Here is a 25,739-nt window from a genome sequence, read left to right on the forward strand (position 1 = left end):
CAAACGGGTTGACTCTTCCTCTCGCGAGACTGTTCGAGGGGATCGCGAGATTTGAATTCACAAGGCGGGAGAACAGAAGAATCGAACCATCGAGGACCGTTGCGCCGATGACTCGTTCCGAGAGAAGGGTTGGGGCATCGGGATTACTAAAAGCTTCACCTTCGACTCGACAGAAAGGTAAAGGTCGGAAAGGATGCGCAGCAGAGAGGGATAGCAAAATTAGGGCTACAGGATGAGTATGGCTGGCAGGCCAAAGCGAGGGTATGAGAGCTCAGTGATATATGGAGACCTGGGTAACCGAATGTAGGGACAGAACAAAGTGAAACGAAGCAGGCAAAAAATCCAACAAAATCCTAGTCTCCTTCGTCTTCTTCCATCTCATTCATCTTTTCCACACGTTTCATACTAGCATCAGCAGAGGGAGGGGGGGCGAACGTTCGAGAGGCGTCGATGTTGTTGATACCTGTGAGAATTGTGTCGATGAAGGTGTTTCCGGCAGGACTGGGATCGAGGAGCGTTTTGATGAAGGAATCGTAACCTGTTTCAGGAATGTTTCGGAAGAACTCGATGCTCTTGCGAAGTGTTTCTCTATTGTGCTTGATCGCAGTCGAGTTCCCTCGCCCGTCTCCCAAATTCGAAGCCGCAGTGGAAAGTCGCATCGTGTTGCGAGAGGCGCTCCAACCTTTGAAGGTGAGATCTTGAATGACCGGGACATTAGCCTTCCAACCGTGTCGGTGCCGAGGGTGGTCGTTCGAAGAGATCGACGGCATGAAGGGATGTTTAGAGTCGGGAGGAAGATCAAGAGGAAGTCCCGGGTTGATGGGGTCGTGCTGTGAAAAGCAGCGAGATCGTCAGTGGTGAGCGAGCAGACAAGTAGCGGAAACATCAGCTCACGAAGAAGACCTTCGTTGAAGCATCGAATGAATCATATTTTCTTTTTACGAGGATTGAATCAGCGACAAAGCAAATTGAGTTTGCATAGAGAGTGACCCCTATCGATCGAACGTGGACGATGAGCTCAGTATAGCTCATCAGGAGAGAGTAGAATGACTAACAAGGGTTGTCACCTCCAAAGCCATAATCCTCTCGGAGGGGGAACTTGGACCACTTCAATAACAATCGGCAAACGTCGCCTACGCTCTGTCTCAGAGTACGAAGACCGATCAGCGCTCGTGAATACGAAGTGAGCGAAGTGGAGGGACGAACCTCGGTACCATTACTAGTCAGTGCAATAATACCGGATCCTTCTCCCTCTCGCGTCTTCTTGAAGACCATGTTGTAGTTGTCTTTGAACTCTGTGTTAGTCATCGAGAGCCAATCAGTGCTCATTCAGGTAACAGAGAGAGGCAGCTTGAAGTAGAGTCACCTCTATCGAGTGATTCCGAAAGTTTACGAATCTCGACTTCGAAACCGGGAGGGATTACGTTGTTGAGCTTCATTCCGGGTCGAACAGGGGGGTTCGAGTCGATATCGAGTTGAGCGCCGGTCTCCAGAAACTCGTCATCCGACATCTGTTGAAGTTGTTCATTCGCAAATTCGTCGAAGTCGTCCGCCGTGATTCCCATATGTTCGAGGTAGTCGTCGAAGGCTGTGGAAAGAACACAGTCAGTCAGGGCACGAGAGTCAGCGAGAAACCGATGAAGCCAGGGAACTCACTAGGTAAAGGAGTAGCGAAGTTTACTCCGAGTAATTCGAGAATGCGTGTATTGGCCAAGAGAACGTCCTTGATGCGAGAGACCGGAAGAGTACCTCGGAGATATCGAGGACAAGGGATTCGATGACATTTGTAGGCGGCTTTGGAAAGTTTGAGAAGACGAGAGTGAGACTCGAGGAGGGGAGCGTTCTCGTTGACGATTCCGTTCGTTCCTTCAGAAATCGATATGCCAGCGAACATGAAGGAGAGGAGAGTACACGGCCATCTGAGAGCGTCGGATAGTGTCAACTACGTCTAGCGAGAAGCGTCGAAATCGAGAGAAGCGAGATGCACCGATATTTGAAGAAATTAAGTTGTAGCGAGACTGGTCCGAGATTTAATTCCGAGTTCTGAAGAATAATTCGTTCTCAGTGTGGGTTGGGGCGAGAGAATAAGCGAAGAACTAACCATCACTGGAATGACTTCCCCGTTCACTAATCCGATAACGATTTGATCAAAGTGGTCGATTGAGACCAATCCTACAGTTCCCGAGAGGAAAGTAAGTATTGAAGCTGAAGAGCGTGAAGAAGAGGCGGAGAAGAGGCGGAGGAACTTGCCGTCTGAATTCGCAACCCATTCTCGAACTTCTCGAACTGTTCCCGAAGCAGGGAGAGATAGCAGAGGTTCGCCGGTTAAACAACTCCTAATCGTTTCCATTCTCTGCTTCTTCGAACCTCCTCCAGCGTTGTCGTCCACCACTTCCGTCGAAACGTACTTCCTGACGATATGACTCGTTAGGCTTTCTCGTTGCTTGATAGACGCTCCTCGGTATTGATCGATTCTGTTAGTAGCCCGTGTCACGCTTCTCTTGACGCGCTCCGACTGACGACCGTAATCACCAGCGATTCTTAGCTAAACTTCGGATGAAAAGTGAAACGACGAAACGAACCATCGCACTACTTTCGGCTTTTCGGCCAAAAGAGACGAGAAGTCAGTTATGCCATGCTATTCTGTACGTATAGGCTAAGAGGAGCCGAGCGAACCTTTGGATTCGCGTCGGAGTTCCTCCTCTAGACTCATTCCGGGTCGAGGGATCCTTCCTGCTTTCCATTCCTCCTGTACCCTCATGACCTCTTCCCAGCTCAACTCTCCACTCTCCTGAAGCTCAAGGAATCCTTCGTAGATCTCCGCGACCTCGGCCGACCTGGTACCGGTTCTATCCGCAAACGAGATCTCGGCGGTGTAAACCCCTGCTTGACGACGTACGCAGTGACATTGGATCTGATAGGAGTAGTTTCTGAGGAAGACTTGGACGTGGTCATCTGAGATTCGATAGAAAGTGAGTGAGGCGGAACAAGGGAAAAAGAGAGAGAACTGACCATAGATAATCTTACGGAGTGGTTTTCGGTACTTGTTGACTTCTAGGAGAAACGTCTCGTTCCAACGAGAATCTGCACGAGGGTGACGTTCGTCGGCCGCGAGAGACGAGAGAGCCGTTAGGAGTGAAAGTCCTCTGAGTGCGATGTTGTTCAGTGAGCTGATCGCTCGTTCGTACGAGGTTGATCGTTGGGTTGGTGGGACGGAAGTTTCGAGACGTTGATTAGTGATGACATCTATTGGAGTGAATGGTGAGGAGGAGGCGGGGAGATTGTCATCGGGTGAGTGATGAAAATTAAATCGATTTACCGAGCCGGAAATCCTCTTCTTCTACTGTCCCCTGGTGGCTACTACCCGTTGCTACTTTCCAAGCTCCTGGACGGCTAGACGGTTCCAAATGCGCAACGACCAAGCCCCTCTTGTCGTTTCCCCGACCTAATCCCAATTCCTCACCTGCGTCTCGAACGATCGCTTCGAATTCGGTTTCGTTCAACTCTCTTCCAGCCACTGCTCCCTCTGCGGCGGTGATCCTCTCCTTCACCTTGATCTTCATATTCTTGCAGAGCTCTTCACGCGCGTCGTCATTCCTCGAGAGATGGTCTGAAATGTTGAAGTAAACGGTTTGGCGCTCGACGGACGGTATGGCAGGCTCTCGTTGGACGCAGAGTTTCTGTCTTCTTTGATTGTATTTGGTCTTAAGAGGTTGAAAGGATCTGTTGCTTCTTGGATGATCACTGTAAGGGAGAGATGGAGTTTGTTCGGGCGGTCCCGAGGAGCGTGTTTTGCGGGTCGGAGGGGGGTCGCTTGGTGGTACTGACTGTCGTCGCTTAGCCATTGTGCTGTTGCGAGCTAGTATGAGGAGTGAAAGAAGAAGGAAATTGATCTGAAACTACTTCTCGAAACTTCTCCTTCATCTCGTTCCCCCGTCGTTGCATTCGAGGCTTTGTAATCTCGTTCACAGATGAAGTAAGAGGTTTTTGCATGCTAGCACAAGCGTTACAGAGCGATACGAGTAGCGCTGAGTAGAGGGGACAGCGCTTTCTGTGGCTGATTCCCTTTCAATCCATGTTGCTCGAGTGGAGCCTGACGCTATCTACTCCGTTCACTATTGCATTCTTACACATCCAGTGCATGTGGCGGTCAAGCGCTGGCACATCAATAACTGAGGTTTGCGAGACCTTCGAGAGCGACCGAAAACGATTTCTTTCGCAAAAAAGGTTCGAAATTTGCTCCTTCGCAGGGATCGAAGACTTTTCGTCGCGAGCGAGGTTGATTTCTTGCGAAATCAATGCCCAAGCTCACACGTCAAAAAAAAAAACGGGTTATGTACTTGCAAGCTTGCGCTCTGCTGGAACAGACAATACATCTCTTCGCCGAACTCATCTCGCGAGTATTCGCCCATTTCGTAACCCTCCCGTTTGCACCTTCCACCGTCGGCATTTGATGGCATTGGCGGGACGAGGGGGATCTCATCGTTTCGATCCGTGTAGAGAGTTCGAGTAAAGATCGCTTTCGGGTCCCCAATCAGACTCCCTGCTCGGTGCAGCTTGTAATTCTCCGCCTTGTCATTCACCTGGTCTCTGGAGTCACTCAGTTCTTCGCGCATAGGAAGCAGACCTTCGTTCCGAGAAAAGAGCTTCGTCAGTCGTTCGTGCAAATTCATGAGTTTTCCTTTTCGCTTCCCGTTCTTGACTCCTTTGGCGGTGCTTCTTCCTCAAAGTCTTCTTTTCCGTCCTACGTTGGCGAATCGTGTCTCCCATCCATCGCATGCCGAAGGGTAAGAGCAAAGCTGTCGCTTTGTTTGCCTTGTCGTTTCCCTGTCTCCTCGAGTTCCGTTCAGCTTCAGCGTCGAGATGCTCGCTATTGAAACCGGGATCGTTTGCTGAGAGAGGTTGTCGAATCGGTTTCGCAAGAGGTTCGAGTCGCTCCGTGTCAATACTCAGGGACACCCATCCTGTATCCGTTTAAGGGATGGCTCGAAAGAGCCTGGCGTAAGGCTATCACTCGGAAAGACTCGTCTTGTTCTATACTGTTCTTTCCAATCGACACCCTTACAGATCATCGCCGCCGTCGACCGAGGATTCGCGTTCCTCCCTCCTCGCTGTCTCTCCTCTTCATCCTTCTCCCCCTCTTCACTCACGTATCATACCCTACTACCCGAGTCCGAACATCCTCTGACAAAGATGCATAATGAAGGGGGAGACGGATCCTCAATGGAGGTTTTTGGCGGGTACGAAACCGGCGAGAGGGGAACCGATGAGTGGGAAACAAGAGGAGGTTTTATGGAGGATTGAGGGAGGGAAAGAGGCAGAGAAAGTCGAGAGATTGATCGAGGGAATGGGATTGCCGAATGGGATGGGATGGAGTAGGGATGGGAAAACTTTGTGAGAAACCTTTTTTCTTTCTCCTCTGTTCAGTCTCTGGACTGTCTGACTAAGCGCATCAAATCAATGAATGTAGGTTCGTGACGGATTCTGCGAATTGTGGGATCACTCAATCAGATTACGACCCGTCTTCCAGCAAACTCAGTAATCATCGCGCATTCGCCTCTTCACCTCGTTCGAGTCCTCCGACTCAAATCCGACCTCGAATTCCTCTCCTCTCAGCAATTGCTCTCGGTTCCATGATAGCAGAGTCTGTGGGTGATGATGTACCGGCAACTGAGCTCAGAGCACAGCTGAACCGATTTCCCTTCACTCACGAGTGACGGAAGCCGGAGTGTTCAGATTGCTACAGAGCGAACCACGTCAGCTCAGCCGCGCAGTTCTATCTTGTGAGCGGCTGCGTACCCATAGATCTCAGGACCAGTTCCTTCGAAATCGAAAATCGCCGACCCATTTTCCTCGTCGATCGTAACGTTGAGCTCGATTGGTGTTCCATCGTCGAGGTGATCGATCGCATGTAACTTGTTCGTCTTCTGTGCTTGAGCAACTCGTTTCAAGAGGTTCCTGACGGCCAACTCCGCGTTGTCTCGAATCCACAGCATATACTTCTGAACGACTTCGAGCGAGTACTCCTTGATGAATAGTCGAATGAGGGAAGCTCCTTTCTGATTCGCCGAGATTTGAGCTTTGAGATCGGATTCGATGTCGCCAAGGCATCGAGTTCCACTGCAACCGGGATGTTTCGCAGGTTCTTCGACGAGGTAGCGCAAGAGTTCGGATCGGTTGTATTTCCCCTTGTCGACGATCTTGAACGAGACGATGGAGGCGCCTTCTTCGAAGATAGTCTTCGAGTTCGGCGGCATTGAACCAGCAGTGATTCCACCAATCTGAGCCGTATCGGAGCGAATGATGAGCTTGAAACGCCGGACCATTCGACGACGAAACGACTCACATCAGCGTGATGACCTCGAGAAGCGACGAAGAAGATAATCTCGTCGCCATCGAAAACGGGAGTGATAGCTTGTGAGATCGCAACTGAAGCGATCAGAGTTTCGCAACATAGATCCAGCGAGGAACGTTCTCACCCGTGATGTCAGGTAGATGCGAGCCTCCAGCGACGGGATGATTCGTCAGAATGACGTCTCCAGGACTACAGTAGAGTGCGAACAGAGCAGTAAGAGGGTCATTGTGTGACGCGAAACGAAAACGAAAACGAGAATGGAAACTCACTTCAAATCCCCTTTCAACAATTCGATCTGATACCTCACCGCGAAACTCATCGATCCCAGATGGACCGGTAAATGTGGAGCATTCGCAATCAGATCTCCATTTGGGGAGAAGATCGCGCACGAATAGTCGAGTCGTTCTTTGATGTTGGTTGAAATCGAGGTCTTTTCGAGAGCCCTTCCTTGAGCTTCTGCGATGGACATGAAGCTGTAGCCAGAGATACAGCATCGTAGAGTCAGCTTGAGCGAGCTCAGAGAGCGATCATTCAATCTTCCAGAATCAGTCCGCTCTAGCTGCTGATGAAACCGCAGGTGGGCTTACCGGTTCGCAAAGAGAGATAGTAAGATGGGGTCTGGCTTCTCCTGCTGCCCATCGCGAGGTGTCGAGTCGGAAGCGGACATGCAGGCTCTGCGGGAAAGTGGAGAGAGAGGGGAAGTCTGTAGAGGCTGTTCGTCGTTCGCTGCTTATGTCTTGACTGTTGACGGATGTAAGGTTGTGTGAGCTGTAGCGCTGAAGTCGAGGTGAGAGGTGACAGGTCAGAGGAAGAGCTGAATTTCGGTCATCGCACATAAGTTCAGTTTCGCAGGCAAGACCCACATTCTCCAGAGAGCCTCTGACCCGACTGACAACATGATGATCAAGAAAAGCGAATGTTTCATTCCGTCTCAAGAAAACAGCAAGAGAAGCAAGAGAACACAGAGAGATATGACGAAACTCATAGCTGAAGTATTGATTGATGCGGCGACGGAGGGGGAATCAGAGGGACAAGACAGAGAGAGAGTACAAGAAGTACAGAGAACGTGTTGTTGAGACAAGAAAGAAGCAGAGATAAGGTGAGGGAAGTAGTTTTTGTCGAACCGTGTTTCGAGCTGATTCATATTTTGGAGAAGATGGCGAAGATTGAGGTTTTATCGTCGAGGGTAAGGATCGTTAGGAAGCGGAGGAGGGTACCTCGGTCCAGGTCCGGGAGACATGGGTCGTCCGTAGCCGTTCTGAGGATGGAGAGGCGGTCGGTGATTCGAGTAGTAAGGATCGCCACCATTCGAAGGTGGAGGTCCGTAGCCATTTCGGTCACCACGACGAGGGGAGAGAGATCGACGACGTTCCATTCTGCGGAGGAATGTGTGAGCTCCCCGTAACTCCAGGAAATGGAGAGCAAGGTAAAACTCACCTCGGAGATCGTTCACCGTACACGCTACCTGGTCTTCCTCGATCATCTCGATCACGATCCCTTTCTCTCTCCCTCTCCCTTTCCCTCGGAGGGTAAGGCCCGTAACGTCCTCCCGAAGGAACTCGTTCTTCTCTCGGATCGTAAGCTGGTCCATCGTGAGGGAAACCAGGAGGACCCAGGGGCGGAGGTCCACCACGCGAGTAAGGATCGAGAGGAGGAGGAGGTCCAGCACCGTAAGGAGGACGAGAGTCGATCGAACCGTTTCGACCTCCGTAAGGCATTGGAGGCATTTCGGGAGAACGACCTGGTGGTCCGGAAGGAGGAGGAGGACCGTAGCGATCAGAGTAAGGATCATTGCGAAGAGGAGGAGGAGGGTATGGGCCACCGTTCGAAGGCGGAGGCGGATAAGGAGCTCGATCGAAAGGAGCGTTCATCGGAGGAGGAGCGTAAGGAGGATAATCGTCACGAAGCGGCGGGGGAGGTCCAGCTCGGCCGTAGTAAGGATCAGGACCACGATTGCCGTAAGCTGGAGGCGGAGGTCCAGCGTTGTAGCGATCGAACGGAGGCATGTCGTATCGAGGAGGGTAGTTCGGGCCAGGAGGAGGGGGACCTCGACTCATTGGAGGAGGAGGAGGACCGCTGTTGCGTCCACCGCGAGGGCCTTTCGATCTGGAAAACGAGAGAAGAGACAAAGGTCAGCCTGAACTGAACACACGCCAGCGAAGAGACAGGAAACGAGAAACCAAGCGAACTCTTTCGGGGGTCTTCAAGTAGTGGGGTATATAATTGTAGTGAGATAGGTGATTCGCGAAGGGGTTGAAAGCCAAAGAGAAGAGAGAAGAGAAAATCAAGTCAGAACGGAGAACCGAGCAACGATGGCTGAAAAGGGGGAGGGTCTCAAGGTAGAAGATGTTGAGACGCCCCGGAGACAGATACGAGAAAACTTTGTAACGCACCCGTTGATCCACATCGGTTTCCTCGCATCTGAAGGTCGATCACTTCCTGGCGGGTTTCGTAACGGCATCTTGTCGGCATCTGGACATTCTCTCGCCCAGTGATCCAATGAACCGCAGACAAAGCATCCAGATTTCGAACTCGGAGGGGCGCCGAGTAGTGGGAGCGGGAACGGATTCGAAGACGGAGGTTCAGAACCGCCTTTACTCGTCGCAGATTCGGGAGCGCGCGCGAGTGAAAGTTCGACTTTGATCTGAGCTCCCAAGAAATGTCCTTCGTTGTATCGATCGACGGCTTCTTTCGCGTGCGTTGGATCGTTGTATTCCTGATAAATTGAGCGAAAGTTCGAAAGAGTGAGTTGTGACTCTCACGAGCGACTCGATCGAGGGAGCTGCTCGCAGCCTTATGAGGAGTACAGTGGGTGGTAACTTACGACGAACCCAAACCCTCTTTTCAGAGTGCAAGAACAAGGACCGATTTGACCGAAACAATCCTCCAAATCTGCGAGCGTCGCCGTTTCTGGCAACCCGCCGACCCAAAGCTTTGAAGGGTTGTAGCCACCGATGAGTAGAGCTCCTGCAGCAGTTCGTCTACCGGGAGCAGCATCGACGTAGCCTCTTTCTGACATCGTTTCTACCTGAACGCGAGTCTGTTCGTCGGATCGGAAGAGGAGAGTACGTTGCTTGCTTGCTGGAGTGAGTTACAGTCGGATTCGAAGATCGGAATGCGCGCGAGTAGTCTTGCGGACGAGTTCCAGAGAATGAGGTCGGATGGAAGAAGATGGAAAAGATGAGAATCGATCGGGGCCGAGGCGGGCGAGGAGATACTGCAGTCCTGAAAGATCAAGAAAGCTCTACACTTTACGCTTGAGATCCCGCAAGCGAGCGATCAGTGCGGTGAGGGGAAGGGGGGAGTTGGGAGGAGAAGAGATGGAATTCAAAAACTCTCTCTCTGTTTCGATCACTCGGTCATGGCTTCACCTTCGCTCTGGGGAACTGCAGCCGCTTGTTCATTGACTGCTGGATTGATTGGATATGTGAGTCTATCCCGATCGCCTCCCGAAGCCGTCGCTGATCTGTTCTGCTGCAGTTTGTCGGAGTTGGTTCAACTCTTCCCATCACAGTGAGCCTGAGCGCCCCTCGAAATTGTCTGTCGTAAGCTGACATGTACACACTATCGTAGCGATCAATCGAGAAAGGGAAACAAGCTGCGGAGGCGGAAGACTCTGACTACGAAACTGATTCTGAAGCGGGAGACGACGATGAACTCAAGTTTGTCAACGCAGAAGGAGATGAGCCTTGCAAACTCGTACGCGTACCTCACTTTAGCTCCTCTCGACGTGGTCTGACCCCCGTTTGTGGCCAGGTTCTCGTCGTCCGAACCGATTTAAATATGAACAAAGGCAAAATCGCTGCTCAATGCGGGTATGCTACCTCTTTCTCGCTCTCTTGTGTTCTCACACTGATCTCATAATGCGATAGTCACGCCACCCTCGCTTGCTACAAGAGCCTGAATCGCTCGAACCCAAAGGTGAGTTTCGAATTTGCCGTTTTCCTTTTTTCATTCGCCATCTTGCTCACAACGCACTCCCTCGTCGAACAGCTCATCAACCACTGGGAACGAACAGGGTAATGCAAGCTCCCGGCGCTGATCTCGATCGCTCGCTGACCTCTTTCTGGTCGAACGCAGACAAGCTAAAATTGCAGTGAAATGTGATTCCGAAGACGAGCTCCTCATCCTCCAGGCCACCGCGAAATCACTCGGTATCTGCGCTCGTTCAATTCAAGATGCGTAAGTCCTCGACACGCTTCCAAGTTCGATTGACAACGCACTGAGCTCAGTCTTTCTCCCCTCCTCGTGCGCAAACAGCGGTCGTACTCAAGTCGCTGCAGGCAGCACCACAGTACTCGGTATCGGACCAGCTCCCGTTCGTCTCGTCAATCAAGTAACGGGGAATCTCAAGCTCTTGTAAATCTTGTCTCTTACATTTGAAACGAGAACAAACCCAGAATTTACCATCTTCTCTCTTCTTTCCTTTGCATCGTTCGTAGGAGAGAATTCTCGACGTTGGCTCGACGACTTCGACGCTGAGCTTCAGTCACGTCACGGACGAAAGCTCGAACCCTGCCTCCGCGGTGAAATCACGGACCTTCAAATTGGAGGAACGAATCAAACGCACAGTCACCCACCTCTTTCTTTCCTTCAGTTCACTTCCCCGTTTTCTTCGAAATGCCTCGACGACAATCGAAAGAGAACGCCCGTGATCGTCACGACGATTTCCTCAGTGAATCGGACCTTTCTTCCTCTTCGTCCTCGTCTTCTGAATCCGAGACCGGAAAAAGGGAACCGTACCGAGACGTACCTACCAACTCTGCGACTCGTTCCGAAGGTACTCGAAAGGGATACGTCAATGCCCCAGAGTTGCCATCGAGCGATGAAGAATACCAACTTGAGGACGAGGAGAAATTGATCGGTCAAATGATCAATAACAACAAGAAGAAGCAGAAAGGAACGAAGAGTAAGAAGGTTTGGACAATGAGGAGTGGAACGGAACCCATCGTGAGTGTTCAAGTGCCGCTCATCGAGGTCGTCTCATAACTGAGCTCGAAAACCTTTTTCGTGAAAATTCAGCAAGGAGCCTACGCCGCCGGAGGAGGAGGAGGCGGAGGATCCAACGGATGCATGATCATTGGTGCCATCTTTGGTATCTTAGCTCTCGTCGTTGTCGTCCTTGGAGTGGTCGGATGGAATCAAAAAGGCTGGTTCCCTAGTCTCTCGGGAGGTTCAGCCTCCTCGAGCTCGTCCTCGACTGGTCTGAGCTCGACTCACACAGGTGAGCTTTACTTTCTTTCTTTCTCTCTATCCTTCAATCTTATGAGCTCATGCCATACGGTTTATGGGAACAGGATCGAGCACTGGTAGCTCAACGTGAGTTTCCGGCTTATCGCGCAAGTCCTCGCTTCGCAGTCGCTAACTTGTCGATATTTTTCGTAGCTCGACCGCATTATCGACTTCAACCTCGTCCGGAGCGCTCTCCTCTTCTTCTTCCGACAAGACGGGCGCAACTGCAGCTCCAACCGGTACCGGTACCGCGACGTCTACCGGAACCCTCACGGGCGAATCGACGGACGCATCAGAAACCGGTTCGGAAGCGACCGATCCTGGAACGGCCACAGGAAAGGAGACGGATACTGCGACTTCGACGGGTACTGCTGTCGAAGGTGAAGAGACTCACGCGCCCGGCGAAGGGGAAGAAGAGGGAGCGACCAATACCCTTAAACCCGTAGAAGGTTCGACTCAGACTGAGACGGGAGGTAAGCCCGAAGAGACTGGGAAGACGAAACATCCCGAGGAAGAAGAAGAGACCGGAGCTGGTGGAGGGGATGGACCTATGGGCCTCATGCCGACGAAACGAGCTTGAACAACATTTCGATAGTTTTCTCTCCCCTTCATGTTTATCACCCACACTCTCTCTTCCTTTGTCTTCTTTCTGTGAGACTTCTCTTTGTTACCACTTGTTCTTCATTCAGATTTGATCACTATTCAAACCCTGCACGGACCCGTATTCGTTACAACCCGGTCGAAGGCTAAGCTCAACAACCCCGTCTATAGACCAGCGCGAACGACACCTTCTTGTACCTACATGGATTATGCGAGCTTCAGTGACGGCGGGTTGGGAGATAAGACTCGCGAAACTTACGCAAACTACGGCCAATTCTCCATTTCGCTTATAAATTCGACCTTGTACCAACCCTCTTCCGTTCTTCGTCACGGGACTTTGCATGTAGAACAACATCCTACAGTAGTGAAACAGTCAGCATAATTCACGTGAGCATGTTCGAAGGAGAGAGACCCACCAATCGTCGACTTGAAGATCCTCGTTGTAGAAATACATTGAATGATCTAGAGATGCTAGCATTCCTAGTCGAGGTCTCGTCGATGAACCGAGTCCTGATGCGCGCGCTGCAGTGCCAATGAAGTTGAGGCTGTTTCAGGGCGGCGAAAACAAGGTCAGTCTAGCTGTGTGAGACCTCGAGAGGCGCGAGTTTGGACGTACTCTGAGGCATAGGCGAGTACACACTGTCAGGTTGAACAGGTCAGAAGACGCCAGACGTCAGCATGAACGAGCCAAAACGAGGTAAGACTAGAGAAAGAAAAGCTCACTTTTTGAAACGCTGGATCATTCATCACGGGAGCTCGAGAGCGGAACCAGTACAATTGTCTGCCGGAGATTGGGCAACGTCAGCTCCACGTCTCCGGAGCAGGAAAGGCTAAGACATACTGTTGCGAAGCGGATCGCTCATAGCTGAAAATGTGTCCAATGTCTCTCCTGTCGTACGGTAGAAGCGGTGCAAGCGTCAGTGTTTTCAGCTGCAAGTAGTCGAAGGCAAGACGGGAATGGGCTTACTTGTCGGTGTTGCGGATTTCGATACTCGACAACTTACGTTCCTCGATTTGTCGTTCGACACTGTCAATCGAGCGCGTGAGCAAAGAGTGCAAGAATCGAGTGGATTGTATGCGCTCACTAGTCCTTGAGCTTGTTCGGTAAACTTCCAGCCATTCCCAACGCTTTCTTCAACACGATTTCCGTACTTTCGCATTCTTCCGGTTCCGGAATCTTCTCCCCCAGGCTCTCCTTCTTCTCCTGTTCATCTTCTTCAGTCCTTGTATACTTGAGGGGCCATCTCGGTAGTCCTAATTCTCGAACGGGTTGTTTGGGTTCCGGTAAGGCAAAAGAGCAGGTTAGGGTGAAGATTGGAGTTCCGGCTTGAGTTGCGAGGACGGTACGAGTTGCGTAGGATTGACCGTCGCGGAGACGTTGCACGGAGTAGAGGACGGGGATATCGGCGTTACCAAAGTTGAGGAAATAGCACTAGATGAAGAGTTTTCGTTTTGAGCAACAGTCGCACATGTGGGAGACGCGAAGAACAGCGTACGTGGAGAGAGTGCAGACTCTTCTTCGTGTCGGCGTCGTCCCTGCGTACTGATTTCGTGGCAGCCCAAGCAGCCTCTGTTTGTGCGAGTGAGCGAGAAAGGAAAATAGATCGAAAGCATGGTCAGCTCGAAGTACTGTTTCCATCAGGAGGCAGAACGATGCTTACGAGCGATTATTTGACCTCCGAATACACCTCTTCCTGCTCCCGGCTGTTACAAGGTAAGAGGTTGAAGGAGACGATGAGTACAAAAGCCCGGTTCCGGACGAGTCGCGCAGGATTGGCCTTACCTTCCAGAGTTCCTTCGACCTGTACAGGTCCCTATCGATGTCCTCCAGGTCCTGTCTCGAGACGAGGACTGAGTTTCGGCAACTCGGTGGAGAGAACCGGAAGAAGAGGGGGAAGAAGGGAAACATACGATAGCCGAGATGATTGACTGTTCCGCTTGAGTCGCTGAGTATTCTGACATTGTTGTGGTGGGCTGTAGGTGAAGAGAGAAAAGTAAGGAGAGAGAAAGCCGAGCAAACAGGAGATAGCCGACCGGTATTCGGGACTTAGCGAAATTCGTTGCTCTCTAACAATTTCGACCTCACCTCAAACAACGATGAACGCGCCGATAGACAGTCTACCATGTAAGTATACACTCTTCTTAGCTCAGTGCTGCTCTCGCTGACCTCGTTTGCCTTGTTTCGACAGATTATGATCGAGATTTAGATGACAATCCGAGTAAACTTCCTCCGTCGAACGCCTGTAGCTGGATAGATAGCTGATAGACTCGTGTTCGTAGATCTCGGACCTCAAATCAACTCTCTGATCGCGGTCGAACTCCGTTCCCTCCTTCCCACGAACCCTTCTGCCAACCCATCAAACCTCTCTCATCTCGCTGCTCCCCGACCTCTGCCTACCTCTTCTACCCATTCCCAGCTCCTAGCAAATGAACTATCTCGACTACAAGCGAAGAAGCCGGTCAAAGCAGGAGAAGGACTCGACACGACTCGTTACGCGATGCCGTTCCCTCGAGAGGAGGATCAAGACTCGTTGGAAGCGTGGGAGAAAGCGTACGAAACGAGTTTGGCACAATTGGAACATCAACGGTTGAGGTCGATCAACGGAACGTTGTTGAATCAGTTTGGTGCGAATAGTTGGAGGGTCCAAAACTTCGCAGTGGAGAACGCGATCAAACGGACTGAGAACGAGGGAGAGGGAGTCAAGACGACTGTGGAAGATGTTAACAGGAGGAGGAAGGCAGATCAGGAGAAAGGGGGAGAGGTCTTGAATAGGCTGGAGAAGAGATGGACAGAATTGGTTTCGGGAAACATGCAGCTCGAGATTGGTTGTTTCGCTTTGTGAGTCCGCTCCTGAGTCTCTAGTGATGAACCGGGCTAACTTAGTCCGGATCTTGCGTCGGATAGGGAGGAACAACTCGTCGAACTACGACAACGACATGCGGCAGTTCAGCAAAGATTACAATCCGCTCAGTAGACGACCTTCCCTCTCATTTGTTTGTAACATCAGCTCTTCGTCTACATGATCTCTCGGACGATGCAGCAATGTCCAGTGACCGGTCAAAGTCTAGGTTTGCGCGAACGAACGAAATCGCCAATCTGCAACAGTATCGCCGACCTTTCCCGCCAACTATCCTGTACGCTCCGACTCCCGCTCGAAACTATATCCAAAGGACCCTCCTCTTCGACACCACCGCGTCCTTCCTCGAATCTCTACCATTTCGACCCTCGGTCCTCAACTTTTTACGCCGCCTAGTAACCTCTCGAACTCCTTCGGCTGCTCATGCTCCCTCTTCTACTCCTCCTACCTAGCTCCTTCTCTGTTTGTCGAGGAGGCGAGACGAAAACCGAAGGGTCTTGCTTTTCGAGGTCCTGATCGAGGGAGCGACTCAGGTTCTTCTTATTCTCCTCCCCGTCGGAAGAGTCCGTATGAACGGCACCATGGATGAGGTCGAGTCCTTTCTCCTTGTCGATTTGATCACAGAAGGGCGCCTCCGAAGTCGGGACGTCCGATTCTCCTGACGAGGAACCGCTTCTCCAAACGTAGGTCGGTCCTCGTTTCTTCTTATTCTTCTCCTTCTCCTCTTTCGCCTTTTTCTTCTCTTCTTTTCTCGCAGCCTTTCTCTTCTTCTTCTCCTCTTTCGACTTCTCCCGCTCTTTGAGGTATTCTAGTTCGTCATCGAGGAGGAGGGAGGCTGAAGTCGGTTTACGATGACGAATGTAGTAGGAGGCGAGCCCGACGATGATAATGTGAAGGGCGCAGGCGAGGGCAGAAGGAATCACCATCATGTGCTTGTGCGAGGTGAGCCAGGCGGAACAGTCTTCCGCGTATTTCGTTTCGACACTTTTCGAGACGAGACGGAGAGTCAGAGTGGTCTTCACACCGAGTGAGGAAGGCATAGGAAACTCACCAAGCGACGAGGAGCCATAGCTGGTTCGTCGGGGTCAACTCGTACATCAAGAACAAGAGAACGAGCGGAATTTGCATAATCGACATGATCTGCTCATCTCTCGGTTAGTCTAGTCTCTCGCTCTGGAGGTCAAGTGGACAAGCTCACGCCGTATATAACGACGGTACCTTCTTGTAGGTCCCGAGATGCGATCAAGAGGGTCGCGAGGAGGTCAACCAAGAGACAGACTTGGAGTGACCACCAGAGGATCGATAACAGGATTCCGAATGAGATTCCTGTACGACGCGAGGGTCAGTGTGAGGAGGACAACAATGACAATGTGCTCTTACCATCGAGACCGAGGAGATTATCCAACTGCCAATCTGTGACATCTAGAGAACGTCGATGTAATGGGAGGTTAGCACCGATCTCTGGCGATCCCGGGATGGACATCGACTCACAGGCATACCAGTACGATCTCAGGGCAATCAGAGTGACATCGAGCAGCAAAGCGACGAGGGCGAGGATGAAGATGACTCCGGCGAGCACTTCGTTCTTGAAAAGCTTCCAAGGCGAGATCCACAGTACCATCTTGGGCTGGGCTTCAGGTGTGTCGACCTCGAGCGGAAGAGAGAGAGCAAGAGCAAAGCCGAGTCGTAGCTGAGTCGGAGCCTCGGTACAGAGCTCGAGCCTAAAAGGGAACGAGCGCTTTGCGAAGAGATCCGCGGACCACGAAGCGAGACTTCAGCGGATGTGAGGACATCTGGAGGTACTAGGGCTTGCGCCTATCAACGAGTCAAATCACATCGCGGAAGAAGACAGATAAGAGCTCGTCGGCAAACCGAAAGGCTCGAGTTTTCAAAGCGGACCCTGCCGATTTCTTCTTTTGACTCCTCATCACTCGATAACACGTTTGCGGTACCGACTCGCCTTTAGATTCTCGCCTACATCTATAGATTCACCTACACTACTTGACCCACGTCCACACGACTCACTAGACGCTCCTCCCCTTCATCAACTTCTCCCTTCATCAATCAACTTTTATCTGACCGCAACATGCCCGACGCGAACGTACTCTCCGGTTCATCTGGACCTAGTAAAGCGTGGAAGAAGGCAGAGCTTAACCCGCAAGTCGCTAGGATCTCGAACCGTGAGTTTTTCCCTTCTTCCTTGATCAATGGCTGTTTGAGGTTCCTGACTCCCTGATCCTGCTCCTCCTCTGCCACCACGGTTATGACGCTCCACCTCTCCATTACGCTCTCTCTGTTCCCCTTCTATCGCTGCTCTCTCTCCGGACCTCGCACTTCCCTCCCATCTCAGCTATCCGCGAGATCATTGCCGGCATCGACCTCTCTGCACCTCCTGAAGAAGGAGTCGATAAACCTCTCATCAACCTCGGAATCGGAGACCCGAGTGTTTACGGAAACTTCAAGCCCGCTCAGGAGTCGATCGATGCTATCCGTGACAGTCTCGAAGGCCTCAGATCACTAGGATACCCAGAGAGTGTTGGATATGCCGATGCGAGGGAGGCGGTCGCGAACTACTTCTCGCAAGGACCGGATGGAAACTTCAAGCCGACGAAGGATGATGTCGTAATGAGCCACGGCTGCAGTGGTGCTCTCGAATCTGTAAGTCGTAAAGTCCAGACGAACGTCTGTGAAGCTTTCATCGCAGACGGTGGACATCCCGAGCGCGAAGTTGATCGCCATTCATCGCGATTCTGAAAACTGACGAATCGGAAATTTGCTCCTCTTATTGCTTCTTGTGCTGTAGGCGATCTCGACACTCTGCAGCGAAGGCAAGAACTTACTCGTATCAAGACCTCTCTTCACGGCATACGAGGCTATGGCAGCTGTCTCGAACGTCGAACTACGCTATTACGATCTTTTGCCCCAGCGCGGTTTCGAGTGCGATCTCGACCATATCGACTCTCTCATCGACGAGAACACGGCAGCGATTATTCTCTGTAACCCGGGAAACCCTACCGGCACGAACTACTCTGCGGCTCATCTCAAGGAGTTTGCTGCCTTGATGAGCCAGAGACAAGTTGTCGTGATTGCGGACGAAGGTGAGTTCCTGCTACCGACCGTGTTGTAGCTCGACTCTAACCAATCTATGAATTCGCAGTCTACGCTGGTCTTGCCTGGAGCGTCTCTGGACCTCGACCCAAATCCGCCGACGCTCCTCGAGTCCAAGGCAAATTCAACGCAGGAGTCTTCACTCCTTACGCTTCCGTTTGCGGTGACTCTCCCGTGATCGTCGTCGGTGCGGTCTCGAAACGATGGCTCGCCCCTGGTTGGAGGCTCGGTTGGATAATCCTCCACGATCCTCAAGGAGTGCTTGCGGAAATCAAAGGTGGACTCGCCAAGTACAGTTTCCGTCTTCAAGGTCCCAACTCGACTATGCAACGAGCTCTCCCCGCCATCCTCACCAATACTCCCGAGAAATTCTACGTCGATACGATGGATAAACTCGAAAAGACTGGAATCGCCCTTCACGCGAGGTTGAGCAAGATCGAAGGACTCGAACCCCTCATGCCTCAAGGAGCGATGTACCTTATTTGTTCCGGGCTGAAGAACTTTGAGTTCGAAAACGACAAGGCGTTCGTCGAGGCTCTTCACGAGGAAGAACGCGTTTTCATTCTTCCGGGGGCCTGCTTCCGGTGAGTTCAAGCTTGTCAGCAGCCTTCCCCGTGTTCGATGCTGACATGACCTTCCATTCTCACAGATTGGAGGGCTACATGCGCTTCGTCACGACAACTCCTCTCGATATCCTCATGTCGGCTTGCGACAGAATCGAAGCTTTCTGCGACCGACACCGAAAGGTCTCCGCATAGATATAGACTTCCTTGCCCTCAGATTCACTCACTCGGGTCGCCATCTCTCTCACTTCTCTCCCTCGTCAACACTCTCTTCGACTCCCTCTCGCTTTCTCTTCACTCCTCACGTCTCCGACGCTTCCTCCCTCTCGCTTTCTCTTCTCTCCTCATATCTCCGACGCTTCCTCGCGCTCATTCTGTTCACCCCTTGTTGCAACTTCTCCTCTCTACTACGTAGAACACCCTCTCTCTTCGTCACTCGTTCACCTAGAGCTCTCCTTGGTCCCCACTTCTAGATTTATTGCATTCAAGTACACCTGCTTTACAGTCTTTCACTGGATCGCTACGGGTATCTCAACCGGTAGTCCGGTCTTTGCACTCTCGACGATCGCATCGAGGGTATGAATCGTCAAAAGCGCGTCTTCAGCACAACAATTCGGTTGCTCTTCCCTTCCGATGACCTTGACGAAATGTCGCAGTTGATGCGTGAATGGCGGAGTAGTGTCGACCGAGAGCGAAGATTCAGTCACGAGTCGATCGAGCCAGGATCCTGACGGCGAACTATAATGAAAGACTTTGAGCTCGGGGAAAGAAAAAGATCCGGTCGTCCCAAGCACCGAGTAGACGGGTTCTCCCTGGAGGCAGAGCTGTAAGTGGAGCGAGCTATGGGGTACAGTGAGACAGAGGGCTCACCAGCTGAGGCATCAAGGGGTTTTCGCCCGTTGCAGATTCGAAATGTCCTGGAGAAGCGGAGGCGCTGTTTCGCATGAAGCGGGTCAACGCAGACACTCACGATACATGGGAAAGCGAGTACTCACTCTGAGAAGACGAATGCCCCAACTATCCCAGAAACGAATCGCAAAGTCATCGCACCCGTTTCTTCCACCTCGAACCCTCTGGTTTTCTTGCCAATCTCGCAGTAGACCCGAGTGATGTTCCCGAAGAAGTAACGAAAGAGATCGATATCGTGTACGAGATTGATCAGGATGGGACCACCACCGGCTGAAGGATCTTGTCGCCATTCTGTCGGAGCTTGAAAGTACGAAAGAGGTTTGCAAGCAGACCATTGACCTTGAACCGCGAGGATTTCGCCGACCAAACCAGAGTCGAGGAGTCTCTTCATATTGCGGACATAAGGGTTCTATCGAGAGTTGAAAGAGTGAGTCGATGCAGAGACCAGATCTCGCGAGGAAAATGCGAAACTCACGAATCGACGATGATGTCCGACCAAGATCTTTGCCTGGCTCGAGCGCTCGACCTCGAGTAGGACTTTTCCGCTACTGACGTCTGTCGAGAGAGGCTTTTCGACGAGTGTAGTGATTCCAGCTTTCAGCAATTGAGTCGCGAGAGGAACGTGAGTCGAGTTTGGAGTCTGTTGCGAAAAGATTTCAGCTTCACTTTGGGGCAGTCTCAGGAAGTCGATGATTTACAGCGAGGATCACGCCGTCGACCCTAACGTGTCCTTCCGCTCTTGCGATGAGGAGCTCATCGAGGGTTCTGAAAAGAAGAACGTTTTTATCCTTTGCGAATTCGACGCCTGACTGGGTTGGATCGACAATACAAGCCAGCTCGACACTCTCCTCGTCGAGGCAATGTTGTACATGTCTTCTACCGATGAGTCCTGTTTCAAGCGAACGTCAACATGAAGACCAAGCTGAGAGAGTCGAGACGGGAAAAGTGCTCACCTGCTCCTCCGACGACGCAAATCGATACTGGCATGGTTCGGGGTAGGTCGTAGTAGAGGAACAACCTTACTTAACCCATCCTTGGCTGAGTACACCGCGGGAAGATAGTTCAGCGCAGCAGGACTTCGAGAGAGATTCCGGCAATTTCATCTTCCCGTTTACATCTCCTCAATCGACGACCCTAATGAGCGACTCGCCGACACCCTCACTAGTCTCGGTACAGCCTACAGTAGCTCCTATCAAACCTGAACCAGCCTCAGTCGCATCAAGAGCGAGAGCTTCTCTCCCCTCTTCGGCTCGACGAGTTCCCTTCTTCACGAACGCTGCTCAGCCAGAAATAGGTCAGTCGACTTCTCCTCAGCTATCTAGAAGTTTGCTGACTCCTGTTCTCCCTGCAGTGCGAGCGAATCAGAAAGATCTCTATTACCTCTCTCAACTTTCCGAGCAGGTCGAAGATGTTGCTCGTTCCCTCTTAGGTGCGTTTGGCTCGCTTACAGTATCCCTGGATCCGAGGTAATCGTACTCGTTGTATAGGCACGCGCTGGCTGCAAAAATGGTCGAAGGAGCTTCATCACGGGAGTCGACTCGCTTACTTTGGATTGACGACACTCCTAGGTGAGTCTCTCATTACGATCAGACCAAGTAGTCAGAGCTGACCATGGGACAAACAGGCTCGCAAACTTTGGGAGAGGAGTACTGTGACATTCTCCAATATCAAACTCGAAATCGAAAACCTCCCTCTCGCACCGTGAGTTCGCTTGCCATTGCTCGCTCCTTCCTCTTAGCGGAGCCTCAAGACTGACTCTCCATGCACCTGGACAGAGACGCGCAGCTCTCGTCGTCTTGCACGTTCTCGTTCCATATTTCCTCGCACGAGTTTACGCCGACGCTCGAAGAGCTCTCATCGCCCGCAATGATGCTCTGAGAACAGAACAATCCGATGTGGACTCACTCTTCGTCACCGCTCCTCCGCCTCAGTCGGCCTCAAAGGGTTCGCTAGTCCAGAGGACGCTGAATCGACTCGCATCGATTGCGAAAGATCTGCCTTATTTCGAAACGCTGACGGAGGACTACCTACGGAGCGTACACTTGACGATATTCTACTTGTTTGGAAGGTACTACAGCCTCAGTAAACGGTTTACCGGGATTCGTTTCGTGCGTGATTTCAGAATTTACTCTTGCTGCATCTCCGTCGCACGTTCCTGACTTCTCACCCGTACTTCCTGTAGATCTCCATGCAAGGTCGACGAGCGTCAAACCCAGCACAGTCACCAGCTCCCTCCTCGTACGAAGTGCTCGGAGTTCTCATGGCCGTTCAAATCCTAACTCGAGGTATCCTCGCCTATCGTCGACGGAAACAAGCTGCCGCTCTCGCCGATCCCGCCTACCTCGAGAAGCAAGAGGAGAACAAGAAGAAGAAACGGAAGTTCACGGTCGATGGGAAACCTCTTTCAACCGTCGTGTTCGATCCGGATGATCCAGAACAATCGGCACCTTATCCCGACGAAGAAGATTCGGAGAGGAGCTGTACGCTCTGTCTTGGGACGAGAAGGGATTCGACCGCGACGGAATGTGGGCACGTTTGTGAGTCGGAAAAAGAGAATTTCTCTCTGGTCCTGTAACGCGAGCTGATTGATGTCCGTTTTCCCTTCTCACAGTCTGTTGGGAATGCGTCGTCGGTTGGGCGCGGGAAAAGGTGAGTTGACTCTACTGTTGTTCTTCCTCGAGAAACGGAAACTGACTAGGCCATTGCTCTCGTCTCAACAGTCGGAATGTCCTCTTTGTCGACAGCGGATATCGCTCTCGACTTTGTTACCACTACAGAACCTGTGAAATACCGATCTCGTTGTCACGGAGAATCCGCTTCGCTTCGCCTGAGTGGAGAGCACAGCTTGACACGGCACAAATCACAAGTGGACTCAACATCATCAACAACAAGATAGAAAGAACGTGACGACCTGCGTCGGAAGCGAGGGGAGGAGAACAGACTTGATCAGTCGGGCAGGAAGATCTAGAAGTTTTCTTTCCTCCAAGCGAATTTGACTCCTTCTGAACCGATACGAGAGAGCTAATACCGTCGCACGTCGCGTAAGTAATTTACGTATATCGTACTGCGTTAAGAGGAGTCACAAACTCACCTTCTTACAGAGCGTTTCCAAATCATTCGCCATCGGTTTCGGTCCACAGAAGAATACTCCAACCTCCTTGACACCTTTGTGATTCGAGGCTATCTTCGAGAACAACTTGGCGAAATTCGGTCTTCCGTACTGTGTGCACGATGCATGTTCAGTCTTTACAAGCTCGGACTGGAATAAGCTGTCGAACTCACGTGAGTTCCAGCTCGCAAACGAGTAACAGCATCTCGAGGAGAAGAAACAGAGTTCGTGATGATGTTGTTGACTTGATCGAGGGCGAGAGGGCAAGTGAGATACGTGTGAATTTCGATGAGCTACGTCAAGTAGCGGTACTCCGTTGTCAGCGACACTCGACGGAGAAGCACGGGAAAGTCTGACTCACGCCAGAGGTATCTTGAGCTTCAATCGCGAGGAGGAGGGATTGGAACCATTTGAAGGAACCGACTGAAAACGATGAGAGGAATCAGCTCGAGAGATCGGAGTTTGTCGAGATGAGCTAGCTCACAGTCGCGACAGATCCAGAAGAAGCTATAGAGAGCGGGAGAGACGGTGAGCTGTGGATGGATAGTCTGGAGAAGGAGAAAGAGGCGTACTAGACTTTGCGCAACTTCAACTTTCGAGTAGGCGAGTTCAACTGATACCTGCGAGCGCTCATGTCAGCTATCTTGACTTATCTGTTGCTCGAGAGAGCAGGGAGTGTGTGAAGGCGTACCAGATATGTTTGAGCACGGACGAAAATGGAGTCACTCCAATTCCTGCTCCAATCAAAATCGAAACTTCGTGATCAAGAACGTCTTCCGATGCTGCTCCGAACGGTCCGTCAATCTATCGAAACGCAAAGAGCTCACGGGTGAGTGAGTCACGCCCCTGAGGTTCGAGCAGAGTAACATTGAACGAACCATGATTCGAGGTAAAACACGAGAGAACGAAATCGGAACGACTTGAGCTCCTTCATCATCTTTATCCTCAGTCGTCCATTTGCAGCCCAGAGTTTCCGCTAGAGCTTCGGTGAAATCACCCACGACTCCTAGTAGCTCAAAATCACTCGTAACATCTCAGTTTTCGACAACAGAGAGGCTGACGAGAGGGTCGACCCACGAATATGCACCGAGACGAAATCTTCTTCCTGAGCACTCGTCACCGAGAACGGATGCCATTCTGTCAAACTGACCGTTGGACAATTGATCAAAATGTATTGACCCGCCGCGATCTTCAATCCTTCCTTTTTGAACTGGATCTCAACTACTTTCGAAGGATGTTGAATGACCGTGTTGATCCACGTACGTTGTCGGGCACGGTATTCGCGAAGGATGCGTTCGAAGGAGAAGAGGACGAGCGAGAGGAGAATGTATTTCCAGAATACTCCGATGATGTTCCAGGAACAGAGAGGAGGTTTGTCCGGTCTGCAGTAGAAAGAAGCGAGGAGTTAGTGTCACTGCGTAGGACCAAGGAGAGTCAAAGAGGCAGACTTGATCATGCAGAACATCTACACTCCCCACGACGAAATCAGCTTCGGTCGAACCAAAGAACGAGCTGAACGAGGAGAGAGCGTACCCCGTGAAGCTGCCAACACCCGAAGAACGGAATGAAGAGCAGATGAGACCACTGAAACCTTTCAAAGTTCTTCTTCCTGTTCCGCTCAATCGCGAAGAAACACATGACTCCGAGAAAGAGGATCATCAGCCATCCCGTCGCTCCCGGTCCAGTCGTGAAGTTTGCCAGTAAGTATGTGACGATCCGATCGCGTACTGAGGACGGAGAGAAGACGACGGCCAGTAACCAAAAATTGACGAGATGTGCAACGGTGCTGGATTCGAGGGAATGAGTCAGCGAGATAAGGCGACCTGCGAGAGATCGTGAGAATGCTCACTGTACGAGCGTCCAGAATACGATCGACCAAGCAACGATTTGATCTGCTCCGACAAATTGAGCTCAGTCACTCGCTTTTCGGATGAAAGCTAAGAGCTAACTCACGAAACTCGATGTTCTTTTCGAACGGTACAACCTCGTTCAAGCGACTCCTCCTGAGACGGCTGACGAATCCGCGACATATCGGGAAGAGGATGAAGGCGACATCAACGTGCAAAACGAGGGCGGCGGATCGAGCGATTACGAAAGTTGGACCGAAAGTTGAGCGAGCTAGACGTGGAGAGAGGGTGTGATCAGATGCAGCTTCAAGGAGAGTAGGGCGAACAGAGGAGAAGTACCAGTTGTGAAAGTGTCTGATTGCGAGGACGAGAAACGAGAATCGGTTTTCCGTCGACTCACCAGCAGTTTCTCGAATTCGCACCTTTGAGTAGATACTGGATGATGCACGCAGTAGAGTCGGTATATACGACGCAGCAGCAAGTGGAGAAGTGAGGAACGAACCTTGGTGACTCCGACTCCGAAAACTGCCAATTGAACGAGAACCCAAACTATCGTCCAAACCCATCTCGGGCCTGCGAGTCACCTCGATCGCATAGCTTCAGCTTACTTCTAGCTATAGCTACGAAAGAAGAATCGACTCGCCTTGATAGATCAACCAAAGTTTCAGCTGCTCACCCCATCCTTTCTCTCCTTTTCCCTCTTCCGCCTCAGAACGCGAAACCTCGAGATGCTCTATCGATTGTTCGGGAGGTACTGATCCGAACCTAGCATTCTCCTGCAGATACTGATTTGAAGGAGTCAGTGGAACTTGAAGTGATTTCTTCTCTCCTCCTTCGTCTCCATGAGCGTGTTGAGTGATCGGAACCTCGACGAATTGAGCCGACCGAGGGGTGTAAGAGGATGTTGATAGGTACACAGTATCTCCGGTAGAGCGAGAAGTCGCTTGGAGGTCGAGAGCCGGCAAGAAAGTAGTCGAGTTTCGGCGTCGAGGCACCGGAGAGGGAAGTCGAGGTGGATTGTCCGACATCAGAAGTGCAGACACTGTGTTGCTTGTTCGTCTGCACTATCAAGTCGGGAGAACGAGGAAGAGAAAGAGAGGGGAAAGGAGATGAAAGAAGGGCTGAAATCTTGGAGCATCGGGGAAAAAGCTGCGAATC

General features: G+C 51.5%; 12 protein-coding genes across 12 annotated transcripts; 5 read left to right on the forward strand and 7 right to left on the reverse strand.

Moving 5' to 3' along the window:
• Positions 1-353: 353 nt before the first annotated feature.
• JCM6883_004129 (uncharacterized protein) lies at positions 354-3,563 on the reverse strand (the record flags this gene model as incomplete). Its single annotated transcript, XM_076633167.1, has 12 exons — positions 354-830; positions 895-992; positions 1,056-1,140; positions 1,207-1,295; positions 1,367-1,588; positions 1,657-1,919; positions 1,988-2,043; positions 2,102-2,515; positions 2,583-2,599; positions 2,677-2,955; positions 3,013-3,246; positions 3,320-3,563. The coding sequence occupies 12 exons, from the start codon at positions 3,561-3,563 to the stop codon at positions 354-356; spliced, it is 2,478 nt and encodes an 825-aa protein (XP_076486772.1).
• Positions 3,564-5,584: 2,021 nt separating this feature from the next.
• JCM6883_004130 (uncharacterized protein) lies at positions 5,585-7,022 on the reverse strand (the record flags this gene model as incomplete). The annotated part of the gene is made up of 7 exons (XM_076633168.1): positions 5,585-5,646; positions 5,712-5,740; positions 5,800-6,281; positions 6,347-6,414; positions 6,480-6,544; positions 6,625-6,828; positions 6,943-7,022. 7 exons carry the CDS (start codon positions 7,020-7,022, stop codon positions 5,585-5,587), a joined length of 990 nt encoding a protein of 329 aa, XP_076486773.1.
• A 507-nt stretch (positions 7,023-7,529) lies between these two features.
• JCM6883_004131 (uncharacterized protein) lies at positions 7,530-9,374 on the reverse strand (the record flags this gene model as incomplete). The annotated part of the gene is made up of 4 exons (XM_076633169.1): positions 7,530-7,731; positions 7,793-8,461; positions 8,749-9,071; positions 9,180-9,374. 4 exons carry the CDS (start codon positions 9,372-9,374, stop codon positions 7,530-7,532), a joined length of 1,389 nt encoding a protein of 462 aa, XP_076486774.1.
• A 342-nt stretch (positions 9,375-9,716) lies between these two features.
• Positions 9,717-10,718, forward strand: PTH2 (aminoacyl-tRNA hydrolase; the record flags this gene model as incomplete). Its single annotated transcript, XM_076633170.1, has 8 exons — positions 9,717-9,782; positions 9,836-9,868; positions 9,929-10,054; positions 10,112-10,170; positions 10,228-10,276; positions 10,349-10,374; positions 10,436-10,537; positions 10,616-10,718. 8 exons carry the CDS (start codon positions 9,717-9,719, stop codon positions 10,716-10,718), a joined length of 564 nt encoding a protein of 187 aa, XP_076486775.1.
• A 257-nt stretch (positions 10,719-10,975) lies between these two features.
• On the forward strand, positions 10,976-12,167 carry JCM6883_004133 (uncharacterized protein; the record flags this gene model as incomplete). The annotated part of the gene is made up of 4 exons (XM_076633171.1): positions 10,976-11,305; positions 11,378-11,579; positions 11,653-11,674; positions 11,741-12,167. 4 exons carry the CDS (start codon positions 10,976-10,978, stop codon positions 12,165-12,167), a joined length of 981 nt encoding a protein of 326 aa, XP_076486776.1.
• A 185-nt stretch (positions 12,168-12,352) lies between these two features.
• JCM6883_004134 (acyl-CoA thioesterase) lies at positions 12,353-14,149 on the reverse strand (the record flags this gene model as incomplete). The annotated part of the gene is made up of 12 exons (XM_076633172.1): positions 12,353-12,385; positions 12,447-12,543; positions 12,604-12,732; positions 12,804-12,826; positions 12,911-12,968; positions 13,029-13,076; positions 13,155-13,214; positions 13,273-13,619; positions 13,684-13,757; positions 13,849-13,891; positions 13,971-14,021; positions 14,099-14,149. The coding sequence occupies 12 exons, from the start codon at positions 14,147-14,149 to the stop codon at positions 12,353-12,355; spliced, it is 1,014 nt and encodes a 337-aa protein (XP_076486777.1).
• Positions 14,150-14,284: 135 nt separating this feature from the next.
• On the forward strand, positions 14,285-15,162 carry JCM6883_004135 (pre-mRNA-splicing factor SPF27 family protein; the record flags this gene model as incomplete). The annotated part of the gene is made up of 4 exons (XM_076633173.1): positions 14,285-14,312; positions 14,377-14,406; positions 14,468-15,026; positions 15,093-15,162. The coding sequence occupies 4 exons, from the start codon at positions 14,285-14,287 to the stop codon at positions 15,160-15,162; spliced, it is 687 nt and encodes a 228-aa protein (XP_076486778.1).
• Positions 15,163-15,437: 275 nt separating this feature from the next.
• Positions 15,438-16,666, reverse strand: JCM6883_004136 (uncharacterized protein; the record flags this gene model as incomplete). The annotated part of the gene is made up of 5 exons (XM_076633174.1): positions 15,438-16,029; positions 16,097-16,185; positions 16,244-16,371; positions 16,426-16,467; positions 16,537-16,666. 5 exons carry the CDS (start codon positions 16,664-16,666, stop codon positions 15,438-15,440), a joined length of 981 nt encoding a protein of 326 aa, XP_076486779.1.
• A 465-nt stretch (positions 16,667-17,131) lies between these two features.
• Positions 17,132-18,911, forward strand: JCM6883_004137 (uncharacterized protein; the record flags this gene model as incomplete). Its single annotated transcript, XM_076633175.1, has 5 exons — positions 17,132-17,225; positions 17,396-17,703; positions 17,849-18,143; positions 18,203-18,737; positions 18,803-18,911. 5 exons carry the CDS (start codon positions 17,132-17,134, stop codon positions 18,909-18,911), a joined length of 1,341 nt encoding a protein of 446 aa, XP_076486780.1.
• A 314-nt stretch (positions 18,912-19,225) lies between these two features.
• JCM6883_004138 (Gfo/Idh/MocA family protein) lies at positions 19,226-20,612 on the reverse strand (the record flags this gene model as incomplete). The annotated part of the gene is made up of 6 exons (XM_076633176.1): positions 19,226-19,528; positions 19,587-19,650; positions 19,712-20,034; positions 20,101-20,265; positions 20,324-20,514; positions 20,579-20,612. The coding sequence occupies 6 exons, from the start codon at positions 20,610-20,612 to the stop codon at positions 19,226-19,228; spliced, it is 1,080 nt and encodes a 359-aa protein (XP_076486781.1).
• Positions 20,613-20,762: 150 nt separating this feature from the next.
• On the forward strand, positions 20,763-22,411 carry JCM6883_004139 (peroxisomal biogenesis factor 2/10/12 Ring-finger protein; the record flags this gene model as incomplete). Its single annotated transcript, XM_076633177.1, has 8 exons — positions 20,763-20,919; positions 20,977-21,054; positions 21,113-21,193; positions 21,250-21,326; positions 21,401-21,733; positions 21,808-22,162; positions 22,237-22,274; positions 22,346-22,411. 8 exons carry the CDS (start codon positions 20,763-20,765, stop codon positions 22,409-22,411), a joined length of 1,185 nt encoding a protein of 394 aa, XP_076486782.1.
• Positions 22,412-22,589: 178 nt separating this feature from the next.
• On the reverse strand, positions 22,590-25,609 carry JCM6883_004140 (uncharacterized protein; the record flags this gene model as incomplete). Its single annotated transcript, XM_076633178.1, has 17 exons — positions 22,590-22,646; positions 22,717-22,845; positions 22,908-23,027; positions 23,096-23,157; positions 23,219-23,241; positions 23,307-23,354; positions 23,426-23,538; positions 23,613-23,740; positions 23,812-24,116; positions 24,183-24,199; positions 24,268-24,520; positions 24,584-24,626; positions 24,688-24,852; positions 24,921-24,935; positions 25,004-25,016; positions 25,084-25,154; positions 25,258-25,609. 17 exons carry the CDS (start codon positions 25,607-25,609, stop codon positions 22,590-22,592), a joined length of 1,914 nt encoding a protein of 637 aa, XP_076486783.1.
• Positions 25,610-25,739: the final 130 nt, after the last annotated feature.

This window comes from Sporobolomyces salmoneus (assembly GCF_050403485.1).
Source record: "Sporobolomyces salmoneus JCM6883 DNA, S_salmoneus_JCM6883_v1_ctg35, whole genome shotgun sequence".
Lineage (NCBI taxonomy): Eukaryota > Fungi > Basidiomycota > Microbotryomycetes > Sporidiobolales > Sporidiobolaceae > Sporobolomyces > Sporobolomyces salmoneus.